General features: G+C 49.1%; 1 protein-coding gene across 5 annotated transcripts in view; it reads right to left on the reverse strand.

Moving 5' to 3' along the window:
• The window catches only part of ACSS1 (acyl-CoA synthetase short chain family member 1), a 34,672-nt gene extending 17,219 nt beyond the window's left edge, over positions 1–17,453 (reverse strand). For 2 of the 5 annotated variants that reach the window (XM_075147398.1, XM_075147395.1), the window contains exons 1-4: positions 17,144–17,453; positions 13,517–13,613; positions 2,525–2,724; positions 853–1,028 (exon numbers count right to left, since the gene is read on the reverse strand). In XM_075147398.1, coding sequence (XP_075003499.1) covers positions 853–1,028; positions 2,525–2,724; positions 13,517–13,613; positions 17,144–17,438 — 768 coding nt within the window. In that variant the 5' untranslated portion in view covers positions 17,439–17,453. Of the gene's footprint in view, positions 1–852; positions 1,029–2,524; positions 2,764–13,516; positions 13,614–16,153; positions 16,723–17,143 lie in introns of those variants that run through there. The other 3 variants (XM_075147397.1, XM_075147394.1, XM_075147396.1) reach the window with 2 other exon arrangements.
• Positions 17,454–17,806: the final 353 nt, after the last annotated feature.

Genomic DNA, 17,806 nt, shown 5'->3' on the forward strand with positions numbered 1-17,806 from the left:
GAGTGCACATGACAAACCATAACAGAGTGCCTGAACACACTATAACAACAGCAATGGTATCAGCGCACTCTGGGTCTCAGGAAACACTCCTTCCTTAAATGTCAGCACTGTTTGCAAGACTACTAAAATGGAGCAGCATACCCCCTGCCCATGCTGAGATGAATCAGATTGAGCTGCTTCGGCTCACAATCCTAGCAGACTGTAAATACAGGCAATCCATTTGAGGATGAAGATCCAAATGCCATAAGGGGCATCTCCTTTTCATCTGCAGAACTCGGGTCCAAAAGGCACAGATGGAGAGAAAGATGATCTAGCCAACACTCAGACCTAAAAGGAGTTATCCAGAGTGCCAGTGGGCGTCTGCAGAGCTAGGTGACTGCAGGGACGTACAGATGCTGTCACTGCAACATAGCTGTATCCAGGGGTACTGTGGCAGCACGGGAAGAGCAGCACACGCTGAAAACTGCTCCAGGGGCAGCAGAAAGGCCAGTCATCACCAGCAGGTCTGATGCAGCTACACCAGAGTGCCAAGCTGCAGTGCAGCGGCTGCTTCATAGGCTTTTAGCTCAGCACACATACACAAGGAAAGTATGGAGACTGCCTGATCTTCCTTGGCTGCCGATTCCCAGTGCAGCCTACAGCAGATCAAAGACCAAAGTCAAATGCCAGAGTGTGCATGATCTACACATTCAGCAAGACTCTCACACACATGTTCTGAACAGCCCTGCATCAAGTCTCTCAGAGATGTCTATGTTAGCTGGTCCCTACATATTTCTCTCCCTCAGCACAGTAAACATCGCATACTTCAAAGACATCAGGGGAAACAGGCAAGGTTTACCAATACCAACATACCTCCTCAAGGGGAACATCACGGTCACCCATCCAGACTTTGTTATCTGTCCTCTGAGCCACAAAGACATGTTTGATGCTTGGACAGTTCTTCACAGCTTCATCCACAGTCGTCTTCAGCTCTATGATTCGGCCTCCCCTGACTCCCTGGTTGTAGGTGATAACTGCTTTGCATCCAGCTAAAATGAGAAAGAATTAGCAGACGTACCAGCCTGTCTTCCAGGCTGGTATGTGCACCCTGCTTTCATTACTTTTGGGGATGATGTATAGGACAACATGTGTGACAAATACTCAGAACTTCTATCAAACAAAAAGTCAGTGTCACTGACGAAAATACTTTAAAACCTGAGACCCACAGAGATTAGGGGTAGCTGGAACCTCCACAGGTTATCTAGTTCGTCTCCCCCACCTCAAGGCAGGGTCCACTCCAGCTAAACCATTTCTGACAGCTGTCAGTCCAATCTTCCTAAAACACTCCAATGGTAGCTATTCTACTCTCTCCCCACCAGTCCACTCCAATGCCTATCATGAACATGAGAAAGTCTTTCCCAATGTCTAGCCTAAGTATCGCCCACTGCAATTCAAATGCCTCCGTTCCTGCCTAGCAAAGCCGACATGCAGAACAGTTTCTTCCCAGTTACCTGTGTTACAGAGAATACTGCTGCTTTAGCCTAACGTGCTAGCTCATGCACTGAAACCAGTGCAAGACTTCCTACAACCTTAGTGAACAAGCACCTTTGCCCCTCTCTCATCCTCTCTCTGAAGCTGCATATAATTGCCCCACTGCAAACCGAAGTGAACAGCACCAAACTCAGCAGCCTCTCGAAGGCACTACCCTGCTCTGAGATACCTGCAGCTTTCTGAAACTCACCCGTACCTTGAGGGGAACCTCCTGGAAGCCACAGCAGACAGCAGCACTCTGGCAGAACACTTCAAATTGTACCACATTACATTATTACAGAGTTGTGGCTGCAGAGAAATGGTTCTTTAGCCCACCACCTCCACACAAATGGCCAAAAGTGAGGGATAACTAAAACATGTACTTGCTCTCTATAGATTAACTCTACTAAAGCAGAAAAAAAAGCATGAAAATTGCTGTAAGACTTATTCCCTCACACTAGCCATAAAGAAACTGATGTGACTGCTAGGACATGAGCCACTTGCTATTTTGTTCTTCTGCTGGTATTTTTAGCAGTACTTTTTACCTAATCACACTACAAGTGCTTTAGGCTAAGAACAGCTCTGTCTGTTGGTACAACGGCTAACAGAGCGGGGGCAGGCTGCCAACACTTGCAGTGCTATACATAAATCACAGTATCACAATCGAGACTGCAGAATTAGCACTGTGCAGGAGTTTCAAAGAAACACTGCGATTTTACTGCGAAAGAACAAATCAGGCCCCATTCCTAAGCTCTGGTTTTCCCTCCAGCTTCACTGCTGTCTGGCAGTAACCCAGTGCAGACCGAATGTTAAGCAATTTATAAAGTATTTTAAGGCCAGAGGATACTGCAGCTACCACTAAAGAAAAGGCTCTTCACAGTACTTTGCAAAGGAGAGTGAACTGTCCCACCAGCTGAGAATGAACCTTTTCTCTTTCTGCCAAGAAAACACAGAATTGGGATATGTCTTGGAGCACTGTCCAGAGGGGTTTGTTCCCTGGTCTGCATCTACTTACAGTCCATGATCCTCCCAGCTAAGGACTCCGCGCTGAATCCAGGGAAGACCACAGTGTGAATGGCACCAATCCTGGCGCAAGCCAGCATGGCTGCCACAGACAAGGGAGACACGGACATATAGATGGCCACCTTGTCCCCTTTCTGTATCCCATATTTCTTCAGGGTGTTGGCAAGACGGCAAGTCTGATCCAGAAGTTCCCTGCGGCACAGAAGCAACGTTGTCATGTGACCGCACAACCTGTTTTACGTGGGGGAGCAAAAAAGGATGAACTTGAACCGAGCGAGGCACCACGATCACCTCTGGACCTTGTCATCTCAGCAGTATAGGGCACGCCAGCTTTTGCATCGTAAAGAAGGGTGGCCTGGGGTGTGGTGAGAGCCAGACTGCATTGGGGAGAGAAGAAAAGCGGGGCAGAGAGCCACGCTTGCTGCAGAAGGACGAGTGAGCGAGAGCCGCAGGTGCTGCCCAGAGCTGCCGGGCTCTGGCGTGGGTAGAGCAGCCAGCAGGCCAGTGGCTGTCCTGCTGCCTCCAGAAGTCAGTGCCCATTTTAGCCATCCTTGATGCCTTTTTTACCTACGAGGCTCAGTCAGAAGCTACTGGGAACACGTGTGGAATAAACACAAGATGAAATGGAAGCGTCGTCCAAAGACTCCCCACACTATTTATGTTGGGGAACTGCTGGAAGTGCTTCACAACTTGTAGCTTCTCTTTAAATTGCAAGGGTAAACAATGCATTTGCATGCATAAGGAAGAAAAGGAGAAGTCCCAAGACACTTGTGTGAGTGGCAGATTTTACAAGACTCTCATCAAAGGCAGATCACTCGCAGCCCGAATCCCTCTACTGTCACTTCACCCTGCCGTGCCACAGAGCACAACAGCCTCGCAGAACAGGGATACTGCTCCGAGTAAAACTGCAGCCACTCTTGCATAGAGAAACTTGGGAACACCGAGAACAGGAACAAAGGCTCTTTTCACAGGGCTCACCACTGCAACGTGCTGACTTAATAGCAGAAACGTTCCTCTAAAGAACGAAAAAGCAGTTCGTGGGCAAGGACTTGCACATACATTTATTCTGCTGCCTGCACGGGGATAACACGATTGCAGGCATGCCTTGGACCAAGGTGCTGTCATGAACTGAACAGCTCTGTGTGCCTGCAGTGGAAGGGCTTTGAGAAGAATACAGATAACTGGGCCAGGTGAGGAGTGGTCTCATGTCAAGGAAGGAGGTGACCCTCACGAGGGCAGCACGAGGGCACCCTTACTGGTGTCAATCATTAGCTCAGAGGAGACGACTTGCAGAGTCCGCCAGGAATGAAAATTGTCCTCTGGGTTTAGGAACTTGCTGAGTACCGAGGCCCAGAGGAGAGAGATACCTTCTACTCCCTAGCACATTCCTCTTCAACCCGTCACCTGTGAACCCTTAGAGGTCTGTAAGCTACACCACCAGGGACTCCAAAAACTGTTAACAAACAAATGAATTTTGGGGGTCTGCATTCCATATTAAGCTGTAAAGCATGAATCTACCAATGTATCCTTATCTCCCAGAACTGGCCATAGCTGTGAAAAAACAAACAAACGAACAAAACCAGTTTTCAGCTGGTGGCTAAGCTGCAAATAAAATGAAATGTTGTTTCTGATCCATCAAAAATTGTTTTGTTTCTTTTTTCAAACCAATGCAAATTGGAAATAGGCAAAGCCCAAGTGCTCCACTTTGGAAATGTCATAACAAAACCATGGGCTGAGAATAACTTGGCGTCTTACTTCTTTAGGATAAAACTCCATCTGCACTGTGAGGGCAGTGAAGCGACACAGCCGTAGAGAAAGTATGAAGACAGATACAGTGATGGCTGGAGGGATACCACTTCCCTGCCACCTTTTGGAAGGTAAGGAAGTCAAGCCTCGAATCCCAGCCACAGCACTTTGTGTTACTTATTTTAAGACTATTCCTGTAGCATCAAGTAAATAGACCACTCCTGAAGCACAGGAACTCAGGAGAGGTGGCCAGACGTGCCCTGTGCCTGCTCTCTGGCAGTAGTTGGCCACAGCTGCCACTGCAGAGAGACCGCAACCCTGCAGAAAGCAGATATGGAGCAGCTTTACCCCGGACTGAATTTCCTCCTAATCCCTTACAGCTAGAGATCAGCCTAAACTCTAAAGCACAACATTCAATACCTCTTCCCAAGCGCCTCATGACCATGCACGTTCCTGCTATCTACATAAGTGCACAGTCTGTTAGATGTATTATTTTGCTTACTTTTACTAAGTTCATGAACTGAGTGACTCCATGCTATAACGAATTCCCACTCAACGTTTGGTTTTGTGCCTTGTCCTAAAAGGTCACATTCTCTGGTCCAGAATTCATCCGATGCTGCATTAGAGAAAAATCTCAATGTGGATAAATATTAAAGAGCCAAAACAAAACTAAGCTGCTCAAGTGCAAAGCACAGGAAGTGAAACAAGCCCCAGAGAGGCAGTTGTGAGAAAGCAAAATAAAAACCATTTATCTGTGACGGGAAATACCCAAGTGCTTTCAGAGCTGCAGCCCCTTTCTGCTGAACAGAAATGCCAGAAGAGCTCTGGCTAGGGCATCCTTTCCAAGCAACTCTGTGCTTCGCTTGCTTATTCAGGACTCGGTGACTGTGATGGCAGATGCTTTCATTGTTTTTTTATGATTAACCCCAATTTAACATTTGCTTCATGACAGTGTGTGAGCAAGCTGATAGACAATAAGGACCAAGTCTTTACCCCCGGATCTATTCGCTTTGCCTTCTCCTTTGTGCTCTGAAAGGCCGAGATAGGAAGGCCTTGGAGGTCCCTTGGAGGTGCAGCACATGGGGGAACGGACACAAAGGCAAAGAGAAGGTGAAGCCAAGAACTCCAACAAAGAAATCCACAAATCCCTGAGCATCAGGTGTGTCTTCTGGCTCCTGTAGCAGCAACTCAGGCTTCCCCTCCAGTTCAAGAAAGGGAGTTAGCAGAAATGCTGTCTCAGGAATCCTTTCCTTGACTCCCTCAGTCCTTCACACACGTTTTGCTATCCAACAGGCAGGCAATTAGTACATGCCAGCAGGTTACACATTTCCAGTACTTAACCTAGACACGTCTCAGGGCGGAACGAGCACCTTGCAGGGGTGCTGCCCGCAGAACCGGGTGGGATAGACCTAACTGAACTGAGCAGGAGGAAAACACGGCCATGGTTTCTTCCCGACCTGCTACTGCTGCCAAGCTTGGGGTTGCGGTCCCTCCATCACACAAGGTTAGAAGAGCAAAGAGCAATTCTGGCCTCAAGCCCAGCACTGCCCCACCCTTGGCACAGAGGCAATGCCATCGAATACCTGTGGACTGTGCACAGGGAAGGATCTGGCCCCCATCCACACACAGGAGGTGTGTTGGTAGCAAGGCACATCTACTGAAAACATACATCAGACGCTGAACTGAGCTAGATGCTGTCACCCTGGAGCCGGTGAGACAGTGCAAAAGAAGGCATCTTCACTTAGCTTCTGCCTGCACTGAAAGATGGGGTACAGAGGAAGGGTAGAGGAAGCAGAGGGTTAGAGTGAAAACTTCTACGCTGACAGGGCTCAGCCGTTGCCAGTGAAGGACAGAGGGTGGCCAGAGGCTTGGAGCAGATGTGCACTGCTTCTGGCAACCACAAGAAGAGGGAGAAAGGCAAAATCCCAAGCGATGCTCGCAGCGTTGCCACCTGCCTGCCTGCACTCCAAAGGATTTCCATGCAGCTGCCCAAGCAGACGGTGCAGAGCAGGGCACTATGCTCAGCAGAGGCAGGCAGGACAACCACCGGAGACGGACAAAGCCGCGGGGCACACAGAGGGTCCCAGGGTGCCCGGCTCCCCGCGCGCAAGCCGGGCAGGCAACAGGAGGCTCTCAGCAGAGCCACTGCAGGAGAAGGAAATGCGCCGCAACGAAAGGAAGCACCCAGCCCCTCCGGACAGAGAGAGCCGAGAAACTGCAAAGTCAGTTCATGGCGCAACAGTTTGCAGATCCTCTGCAAACGCAGATCTTAAGGGCTGAGAGGAAATTAGAGAGCAAACCAGGCAGCAGAACGCCACTCCAGTGCGTAAAGTATCAGGGTGGAGCTGAGAAACAGGGAAGCAGCAACCAGTTGGATTCAGGAGGCGAGGTCATTTGCACAGGAGAAAGAACAGTATATATAGTATGTGCTTTTAAAACAAATCAAGCCAGGGAGATGGTAGGCGCATAGGCAGGGAAGGTGAAAAACTATGACACATGGAGGAGATTCTGGACTTGCTTTCGGAAAATGTTCTCTTTCAACTGAAAATGCGGACAAGTCCAATTCACTGTACTGCAGGTGTGAGATTAGATAGCTGCTGAACACAGATTTCACGTGAATTTACCCATCCCAACCCTGCACCTCCAAACCCAGAGGGAAGCACCGTCTTACCCCAGTGACATGCCTGCTCATGGTGACACACTGTGACACACTGACAGGCTTTAAACACCATACACAAGAGCTCTGCAGAGAGAGAGCTCTCTCCCTATGCCAGCAGGAAACATGAGCAGGGAGAGGCTGGGCTGCACATAAATCCCCCCCTCCACATCTGTAATGACCACCCCATCACAGAGCTGGTCTTGGGTTTGCCCTCCTGACCCGCAGCCTGCTGATTTCCATCAGCTTTGGAGCCAGCCCTTCGTGTAGCTGTTTCATGTCACAACCTGGTGGAAAACCATCTTCTTTCAGGGACAGAGCAGACTGCTCCTGTTGTTTCCCTGCAGCCCTGTAACACGGTACTGCCGTGGCAAGCAAGGTGCCACAGGCTTTGTACCGAGTTTGCAAGGTCTTGGGAACGCAGCTTGTGATGCTCGCTCTGTCTGAGCTCTTCTTGACCTGCCTGCAGCCTTGTTTCACCTGGTCTAGCTGTAACAGCAATTCTTCTAATTGACCAGGTAACCATGGCTGATTTTTTTTTACACTTTATCTTTTTATGCTACCATCATGGGTTGACAACTCTAACATAATGGGGTAGTATAAAGAAATAGAGGCCTTGAGAAGTGGAGGCACAGGACGTGGCGTGAAGGAGAACAGGCGTGGGACGACAAGAGACGGAGCACAGGCTGGCACTGGCGGCCTCACTGTGCGAACGACCGGTAAAAGAAATGTGGACCTGACGCTGGACAAAAGTGGTGTCAGTGGTAACCAACAGGACCTCTTTCTTTCTTTTTCTGTAATAAATAGATCTTGACTAATAAGATTAGAATGTTAAGCGTTCAATTATACTAAGAATAAACTCTTGGCTCTCTCTATATAAGGTGTGCTTCCTTTTTGCCCATAAACAAGACTTTGAGCGTTAACACTGTTCTCTTCTAGAGACTCATCACCCTTTATGCAGGCTATTTCCTCGGCTATCACAGCATCACTTCTAAGCACAAGACCTGCAAGACTGGCCCTCCAGCAGAGCCAGCAGATCACTGTTCAGGCCAGTACTTCTGTTCAATCTAACAGACGCAGTACTTCTCTTCCTATCTTTACATCATCTCTGTTCAGAAACTACCAGACCATATTTCTCCCAGATCCCTCCCCAGATACAGTGGTGCCTGTGTTTCCAAAGCCCATCGCTCAATGTCTGGAACAACGACTCCTGTAAAACCCATCACCGACACATGGCATTTCTCTGACACATTTTAGGGATGCCTGGCAGAAATATTTTTCCAAGATGTTTTTCTGATGCTATCTTTCACCACAGCATGACAGCCTGCAGCTTTCTAAACAAAGGAAGCCAGTTCTTTTTACATCCAAAAAAATCGCATCAAGACCTTCTTTGGGAAGCAGCCTTTTGTAAAGCGTTTCTAGACATTTTCCTAACATATTCAATGCCGTATACGGGCTTTGACAGTGCCTGTTTAGGAGGCTCAGCACAAGCCATGTTCTCTGCTGTCTCAGCACTACAGCTGGGTTAAATATTTCTTGCAGTGACCAGTTTATTTCCTGGAACCATAGTTTGGATCAGGCTGAAAGTATTTGAAAATTCAGGTCAAATGCCCCGAACAGGTCAGTATTAAAAAAAATAAAAAAAAAAAAAAGATCTGGGCATCTCTCAGCCCAACACCCTCATATCTCACCTCCTAGCTGTTGCTCTACGTGAATTACTGTGGAGCAGCAGAGTTCAGAGCCTGCCTCTGTACCTTGCGATCACAGCGCCACGGGCACTGTCATTTGCGATGTGGGCTCAAGTCCCCTGGGACACAGTAGGTCTTCACACCCATCCCTTCTTCTGGCTCAATGTTCTGGCCACAAGGATAATGCACAAACCTATTCACCCCTCACTGCAGCTTCTGTCACAGTGCCTCAATTTAACCCTCCATTTCCCTCACTTTTTGCTAAATAGAGAAAACACGTTTCCTTTTTTCACCAAAAGGAAAACTCAACATTTCTTCCATTTTAGTGAGAATAACTGAAAAATATAAAGCTCAACATGAGGCTTTTTGGCTGTAGGTTCAATTGCTAAGCCGAGCATAATTGTCTGGCCTTCCTGCAGATATCCTGAACCCAAGGCAAGGACTCTTATGACCTTTTTCAGGTGACAAAGTGCCTTGAGCTGCCTTAGATGAGGAAAGCCAAAAGCCTGGGCTAGATTTACGTGCAACTTCAGCTTAGGAAGCCAACACTGGAAAGAAGGAAAAGAGTTTGCTGTCAATGAGAAACACCTTCCGCACAGCCTGGTAAGTACCCACATGGCTTCCAGCTGCAGTCTTCACTGTGATCTTTAATACAATTTCAACCATTTCAGCTCGGGCTGAGGAACCTCCATCCATCGGCTTGTTAAAGGCATAGCTGTGATGTGGCTAATGAAGATGTCCAACCGCTTCTCTCCCACCTACCTAGGACCCTATGAAAAGCTACCTAAGACCCTAATTTTTGGCGCCTCAGCTTCTGCTTTCCTCTCCCTACTTTGTATTTTGCATTTTGAACATTCCCTCTGCCCACAACATTTTCTGCACCAGAGTGAGCTCCTTTGTAAATTAAAACCCTTCCGCTGAGACCCAGCCTACAACCCTTTGCAAAAACAGGTTAGCTAACACGTACTGCTGCCCACTTCTTCGCACAGCTCCCTTTGGCAATATCCATAGGATTTTGCAGTGCTAGGAAACACTGGCTCACAGGTGGCTAAATTGTATAGACTGTGCTAAACAAGGGAACACCAGAGACAATAAATAATCCCATGTCGGACAGGGGGAGGTCTGGCATAACTTTAGCTGCTGTCTTTAACATTCCCTGTTGTTGAGCTTACAGAGGCTGCAACCCAACAGCTCCAGCCACCAACTCCGCCTGCTTATATGAGGCACTTGATAACACAGTGCCCTTTAGAACCCAGGCTCAGCAACGCGTTGGGGAATTCCTCTGCAAGGTTTCAAAGCTCCTGGGCCCTGACAACACCCACAGAGCAGGACAAAACACTCCCAGACGAGTTGGACCCTTCTGCCAATAAATTCAGCTGGCTGCTCACAGCAGGACACTCCTGTGGGTTAACTGCTACTTCGCCACTGCCCTACCAATGAGCTTATGGTGGTTTAGCCTCTGGCAAGCCAGACCTCTTGATAAGAGATTGGCATCATCTGTCCCCACTTTGCTGACTGCAGCCACCAAATCCCAGGAGGGTTGCACGCCCTGCCGTCACAAAGTAGTAAAAAAACAAGTCTCCTGCCCTCCCACTCAAAACTGGAGATAATTTGAAAGACAGCTGAATTTCTACTTGATGAAAATGAAACCCAGAGGGGGGAAAAAGCACAAGAGGGGCCAGGGAACTTTTTTCCCCCAAAAGGCTGAGTTGCATCAGCTGGAGAGACAGAACAAAACACAGCAGTGAAAAAGATGATCACAACCGAGCTTGTAAGGGCAGCAATCATCATTCAAGCAAAACTGAAACGTTTCACCCATGGCTTTGTGTATCTTTGCCAATAAGGAGATGTTTGGATTCCTCTCCTAGCACGGCGCACTTGAACTCAGCTGCATAAACACAACCCACCTTGCTGACAAACGTGCAAGTGGACGTAGGCTGACTGGCAGCACGGCCCCAGCAGCTCTTTGCCTGCTGCGAGCTAGGCCGTTAGTGGGGCAGCAGAGGCAAACGGAGGCTCTTATTTCTCCCAAGCATGAGCAAGCTGGGACAGCACTTTCCAATATAGCTGCGTTTCTTGCCGATGCATGGAGGAGGTCCCACTGATCGAGGCCTTTCCCTTCCTCAGGGAGGAGGAAGCCTGTTCCAGCCCTTTTCCTGCACAGCCACCTGCTTCCTTTGCAGGCTGCGATGGGAACGGGGCCTGCGCTCAGCTGTTTTCTTGCCCCTGACAGCTCCCCGGGGGAGAAGGGAGAGCACCCACACCAGCAGCCGCATCCTTCCTGGTGCCACCCAGGGCTTATCTATAAGAAGCAGCTCACAGCAGCAAGCTTTGCAAAGTAGATAATGCAAAAAACTGGTGCCTTGTACTTCTCTGCACATAAGCCCTGGACATCTACCAGCTGAGATTCCAGGACCTTCCTCAAAGCTGATCCATAAGGCAGTGGCCAAATTAAAGTCTTTACCTTCCTAGCACACAACTTTAAGGCTGCTGTCCTATTAACAGCGCATCCAGATCCTAAGGAAAGGGGCACATCTCCTCTGCCACAGACACCAGAGTTGGGTCGTCCTGATATCCAGCATCGCTCTCACTCCCCTCTTTACACTGGGGCTGTCCTGCATGGAGGCTGGCGTGCAGAGACCACGCTGCTACAGAAGGCTCTCAGGGGATTATTCAACCAGCATCACAGCTTCTGGGCCATCTCTTTTCCTGATCTGCTTTCCCTCACAAAACTTCTAGCTAAAACAAGACGCTACTGCAAAAAGTTTTCAACTAAGCTCAGCCTCAAAGGGAGGTCAGTGCCAACACACCTTGGAAAACCTCATTGCCCCATTTAAAACTTTTAAAAATGCAGCCCAAAGATCACAGAAAAAGCAATACTTTTGATTCTCTCCTTGCGTACACACCCATATAATATCACTGTTTTCAACAAAGCTATTCCTGACTTAATGAGATAAGCAGAGAACCAAGTGACCTATTTTACCACGTCCTAAGACCAAAGTCTCTTGCGAAAATGTGTCGCTCAAATGGAGTCACATCTCACCACGAGTATCAGACAGAAACAGGAACATGGCTCCCAAATACAAGGAGAAGTTCGAAAATAGAGGTTGCCAACTTGTCTTTCACTTGGATGTTCTTCTTTCTGATTGCTAATTACCGTACCTTTGTAAGGCTGCACAAAGAGGGATTCAATTTTCAGATGTGGGTTACTTGTCTTCAAGCCACAGCAATCACAAATCCACAGGCTGAAAATATGCTTTCTTCCAAATACATTTTGGCGTGGCCAAGAAAAAAACAGTTCTGTTGCTGTTCAGAAAGGCCTTCTCATATCTCCAGAGATCCCGAGAAGATGGTTTGAGGGTCTGGAGCAGCTCAGCACATTTCAAGTAGCACGGACTAAGGGGGAGGCTAGAGTTGCCTTGAATGAGGCTGTGCTATCTGATGGGCTGCTCTCTTTCTCAGGTTAATCAGAACACAATTCCCACCTCTGACCTACCCCCAGTTTCATGCCTGGAGCATGAAGAGAGCAGTAAAAGCACATACACCAGCCCAAACTCTGGGAGAAACCTTCAATTCCATCTCCTTTTCTACCACCAGAATGGCAAAAGCAAAACTCAAAGCATTTAGCCAAGCTACCCAGTTGGTTACAACACATTTGGATCATAACATGCCTACATAGCCTGTCAAATAACGATACCAACATTAAAACCAATCCATTTCTTCCACACCTTTATATCAGATAGTGTTTATTTCTGTGGCATGGAGCACTAACCTCTCAAAGATATTTGTACACCCACTCCTCCCTGCTGACCAGCTTCCTCACTCCAATGAAGAATGTTTTCAGGAGCTTTAATAAATTCTGGAGGTGAACCAGACCACTAGAACCTATTTAGACTCAAGGAGCTCCAGGAATCCCAACTATCAATAAGCTACAGAAAACATTTTGTAAAAGAGTCAGATACCAGGACTTCCTATGTCTCCTCTGCTTTTTGATTCAGCAGATTCCTGACATCCAGCAGATCAAACATCTGGCTCCCTCAAATACGCACTGAGGAACGTACAAGTCTGGGAAACCTTTAACTGTCACTAGAGAGAGAGATGATTTAAAAGGCATTTTTGCAGGCAGGCCTGTCTCCTAAATGAGGGCACATAGCAGGGAAAGGAGAAATATGCTTGAAAACTGCCATATTCTAACAAACCCTACAATCTATAGCAGCAATTACAAGTTGGCGTCACTCAGAGCAGCCTCAAGGTTGCTCTAAACTGCACTGAAGATGGGGAAGAGGAACACAGGGAGCTTCAAATCCCCTCCAGCCAGGACTCGGTATCATACTATTGACCATCAACACAAGATGTTTGCACCAAGACAAACTGCTGTGCTGAAACCAAAAGCTGCTCACAGAAATTCTCCCATGAACACTTCTAACAAGCAAAAAGAAAACTGGCAGGTGAGAACATAAGCCAGGGAGAAAAAACAAGCCTTTCTCTTCTAAAAGCCCCCACTTAGAGAGAGGGAATCTATAGGCAGGCCTGATTAACGCCATAACCAGAAGATGATGCCAGATCTCAATCTTAAATTTTCAGTAGCTGTCACTAATTTACATCCACTGTACCTCTCACCCTGTAGTATGTTTACTATACAGATGTCTAAGATCAGGGAGCCCTCTCCATGAAGAACCCAAGGGAAGAATATAATTTCTCGGTGGGAACATGCCTCCGTTTTTCAGAAGCTATCTCACCATGACTCCACAACCTAGCCGCAGCGCTGCAGCTGCATGTCCTATGTGCTGGAGTACCTTGGAAGAAAGCAGAGTTTCACAGAGGTCCGATTTCAGAGCAGCAGCTCTTCTCCCCGCCCCACCACATTGCCAGGCATCGTAAGAAGGTGGCATACCTGTACGTGACATGCACTGCAGTGCCAGGCTCATCTCTCTCCCAAATCAAAGCCACTCTATTCGGAGACTTTTCGACATGCTGATCCAAGCAATTTACTGTAAGAAAACAGAGGATTAAACAAAGCCTGATCATAAACAAGGTGCTCTGTAAACTTAGCTTGGTCAAGTGTAACAGCAAGCTAGCGTAAGATGAAACATCATTTGTTAGCTAGCTAGCCACACACTATAACGCTGGAAGTGACAGCGTGTGTAGCACTGGTAAAGCTGTTCTTTGCCATATCTGTAGTATGAAAATACTACAAATACTACACTTAATTGGTACAGCTGCCTTAGAGATGGCATCTCCATGAGAGGCCTCAGCTGATTCAGCTCAGCTTAGCTCCACTGGCTAAGCTTAAACCAGCCCAAACCTCTCCCCTGCTCCCAGCAGCACAAAGACAAGACACTCTTTTGATTGTTTTTGCTGCCCACAGCAGCATTTCACTACATAAATCTGACAGACTGTCTTCCCCAGCTTGCATTTTTAGCACTGCATCGTTTGAATTTTCCAATTAAAGCTCATATGAAACATTTTTATCCCAGGATATAGAGCAGAAGAGCTGAATCTCACCTAACTGAAAATATCTAAAACTTTAGGATCTAGGGTAAACTCACAGAATACAGACATCTACATATTACCAGACATCTGCGAAAGATGAACATGTCTCAAGCTGTGTGCTACACCTCCTAAAGCTTAAAGGTATAAAATTACCCTCCGAAGGTGCATCTCTCCCCCCAACAACTTGAGGTAGAGGAAACCTGAACAACTACACGAGATGCTCAAGTGGACTCAGGGAGAGCACCCACCCTGAAGAAACTTATAGAGAATCCACCCAAGAAACCTTCCTGCTGTTCAGTAGCAACTTGCCTGGTGGTTAGAGATTAACCTTGTAAAGTATTAATTCCAAGCCTAAACTACACTTACTTATTTCATTATAATCTTCCAAAGGCAGTTACTTTATTTCAACAGACAACTATTAAAAACAGTCAGGCACACTGCTGTACAACTCAGAGAAAACCCTTAAAAAATTGCTGAGTTTCAGATCATATTTCCTGGAAACATTAATACTGGTGGGGAAGGATTTCATTTTTCCAGATAAATTAAGTGCAACGAAAGCTGCCTATTGCTGTCACAATTTGTGAAGTTTAAGTAAACTGCAGCCCGGGAGCCAGCTTCAGCTGTTCTTTGATCACAGCTGATTTAGACCACCACACAGAGGGTGGGAATGAGCCCCTAAAGGTGCACAGAGAGAGAAATCCCTCAGAATTCGGCATATTTCATTTCAAGGACTACTGTCAATCTCAAAAATATGAAAAAACACTCTTCAGCTGTTTAAAGTCTTTTATTTTTTAAAGTAAATTCGTGCAGCGATATTATAAAAATAAAGGAAATAAAGCCACTTCTGAGGTAATCCTAATATGATACGGGAGGACAAAAGCTCTAATGGAGAATGCTTTAAGCAGTTATACACTAGTTTCCTCTGTTGTCCATCCACAAGTAATTGGATCTGCTGTGGCTTGGTCCATGACCCTTAGCAATTCCCATCTCCAAGCTCATTGCAGCAACACCCTTACGTATTGCGCCACACTATAGTAAACCACGTTAACGGGGATTCATTGCCAAGCAGCATTTCTTTCTCGTGAGCAGCTGTACTAGCCTTCAGAGGGAATTTCTGTTGCAGTAAACCCCAGCGCAGCCAAGGGAGAGCTTTAGCTCTTTGGTCAGTAAGAACTGGCAGGTGAACCAGGGCCAAATGCTATTATTTCCTTCCTGATCTTAGGCTTACAAGAACCTTTTGCTCATTTTACAAAATAGAATTTAGAGACCTTCCCCTTACTGCTATACCCTAATGGTTTCTCCATAGATTTTCTCGCCTCCACAACAATGCTTGGAAATGATTCATTTCGGTAAGACATGCTCCTGAGAACTCAGTGCCTTGGAAGTGCAGTAGTTTGTCAGGGTATTTTCCTGGCCAGGAGTTATAGTGCAATAAACCCAGAAGCGCTGAAGCTCAGTTCCCCCAAATCCTATTGCAAAGTCTCCCCAAGCAAAAGCAGCAGATGACTCATTTGCCTGTGGTCCAGCTGTGTTGGGAGACAGGCACACAGGATGCTCTGGATCAGGGACCTGAACTGTTGCTGTATTTCTGGAACTAGTTCAAATCAAAAGATCAAGGGACAAACCAGAGCCTCCTAGCAGAAAACTAGCCAGTCGGCTGTGGCCGAGTGCCGTCTTCATCGTGCTTTAAAAGAAGAAAAACAGCAATAGCAAAGCTGTTTAATTCTATGCATCTATGTTTCAGTGGTCTATGATTACTTTTCTTACCTATGCAAAGAAAACTAAGCGGCATTTAGTGCCTGCAGAAGAACCAGACCCAAGACACGATCTAAAATCAGGCCCAGCAATATCTGGATTTCAGACACCTGACCCATGTGGGATCCAGAAGGTGCTGATCCCATCTACAGAGGACAGAAGCAGATCCTCGAAAGTCTCTGTGCTTAGCCAAGATCTTCATTTCAATAGGAATCAATGAAAACAGAAGTTTGGCTAAAATCCTTCTGATTGCTAGGTGCTGGAAGCAGGGCTGTACACACACCTCTATCAACTTGGGATCCACTGCTGGGAACCATCTCCTGGGAGGAGACGTTCCCCTATGTTCTCTGGAAGACCTGAGGAGGGTTTGCTCTTTTGCTGTGAAAAAAGGTGGCCAGAGATGTTACAGTTCCTGCACTTCTGAACCGCAGTCTGGTGATGCAAGTACTCTCTCAGGAACGGGAAATGAAGTTAAGAAACGTACATCCCTGCTAAAAGACTTCATCACCGAGTTGTACTCTAGACAGGACTGGGGCTTACTCCCACTGAATGAAGCAGGGCCACAGAGCACAGAAGAGCCTTCAAGGCAGATATGGCCAGGAAGAAACTCAGAGGTAGTTAGGACTGTCACGGCAAATTTTTCTCTTCCTTCATGTAAGTGGTGAAGTTGGAGGAAAAGACTCAGATCTTCATTTAAAAGAGAAAAGAGGCTGCAGCTTCCCCCATAAAAGATTGGGATTCACACCGTCCCCCACCTTTGGTTCATCTTTGTGTCAGCGCTGCAGAGCCCACCACAGGACCAAGCAGCACCCCGCAACCGGCCGCCGGGTCGAGGGCGGCACAGCCGAGGTCAAGGCATCCCTGCCGGCATGGCGCCGGGGATGCCGCATCCCAGCCCTTCGGCAGGCCTTCGCTCGCCTCTGCCCCGCGCGGACCCAAGGCAGACGCCGGGGCTGCGGCAGGGTTTCCGCAGAAGCGGTGGGCGGCCGCCGGGAAGCAGTGCCAGGGCAAGAGGCTTAGCCAGGGTTATCCCGGCTTCGGATTTTCTCCCCGCTTCCCAGCATTTCGCAATGCCTGGCAGATTTTCTCCGAGCGCCGCCCAACCGAAATCCTCGGGTTTTCCCCCAAAGAGGGGCGCTGGCGAGAACTACCCCAGCGGGAAACCCCGCGGCCAGCCCGAAGGCAGAAGCCGGCAGCACCGGAGGGCAGGGCCGGCAGGGCGGCCCCCAGGGCGGCGGGGCGCGGGGGATGCGCGGGCCCGGGGACGCCTTACCCGAGACGTTGAGGCGGCCGCCGAGGAACCAGCGGGTGGCGCCGGCGGCCGGGCCGGCCTGGCAGGCCGTGTGGAAGGGGCTGTCCCAGCGCAGCGCCCCCCGCGCCACCTCTGCCCAGAAGCCGGCGGGGTCGCGGGCCGCCCGCTCCTGCCAGACCCCGTACCCGCCGGGCGGCAGCGCAGCCGGGCTCCCCGCGTCGCTGCAGCAGCGCCGGGCGGCGACCGGGACCCGTCCCGGCGGAGGCGGGCGGCTGAGGGCGCGCAGCACCCGCGCTCGGGCCGCCGCCAGCGCCATGGGGCACAGCCCTGCGCCGCTGTCGCGGCCCCGCCGCGCCCGTCCCCGCCAGCCCCGGCACCGCCCCCGGCCGCGGAACAGCCCCCGCCCGCCGGGAGAGACCGCCTGCGGGGAGGGGCTGCCCCCAGCGGAGCGGCCCCGGGAGCGCCCCGCGGCCAGGGGCACCCCGCTCCCCAAGGACCCGGGGGTGCCCCACACCCCGAGACACCCCTGCACCCGCACGGCCCCGGGAGCACCCCAAGAAACACCCCTGCACCCGCACGGACCCAGGGTCGCCCCGCACCCAGGGACGCCCCTGCACTCCTGGGAGCATCCCACACCCAGAGACACCCCAGCAGCCACAGGGCCCCGGGAGAGCCTGCACCCTC

This window comes from Calonectris borealis, chromosome 3, assembly GCF_964195595.1.
Source record: "Calonectris borealis chromosome 3, bCalBor7.hap1.2, whole genome shotgun sequence".
NCBI lineage: Eukaryota > Metazoa > Chordata > Aves > Procellariiformes > Procellariidae > Calonectris > Calonectris borealis.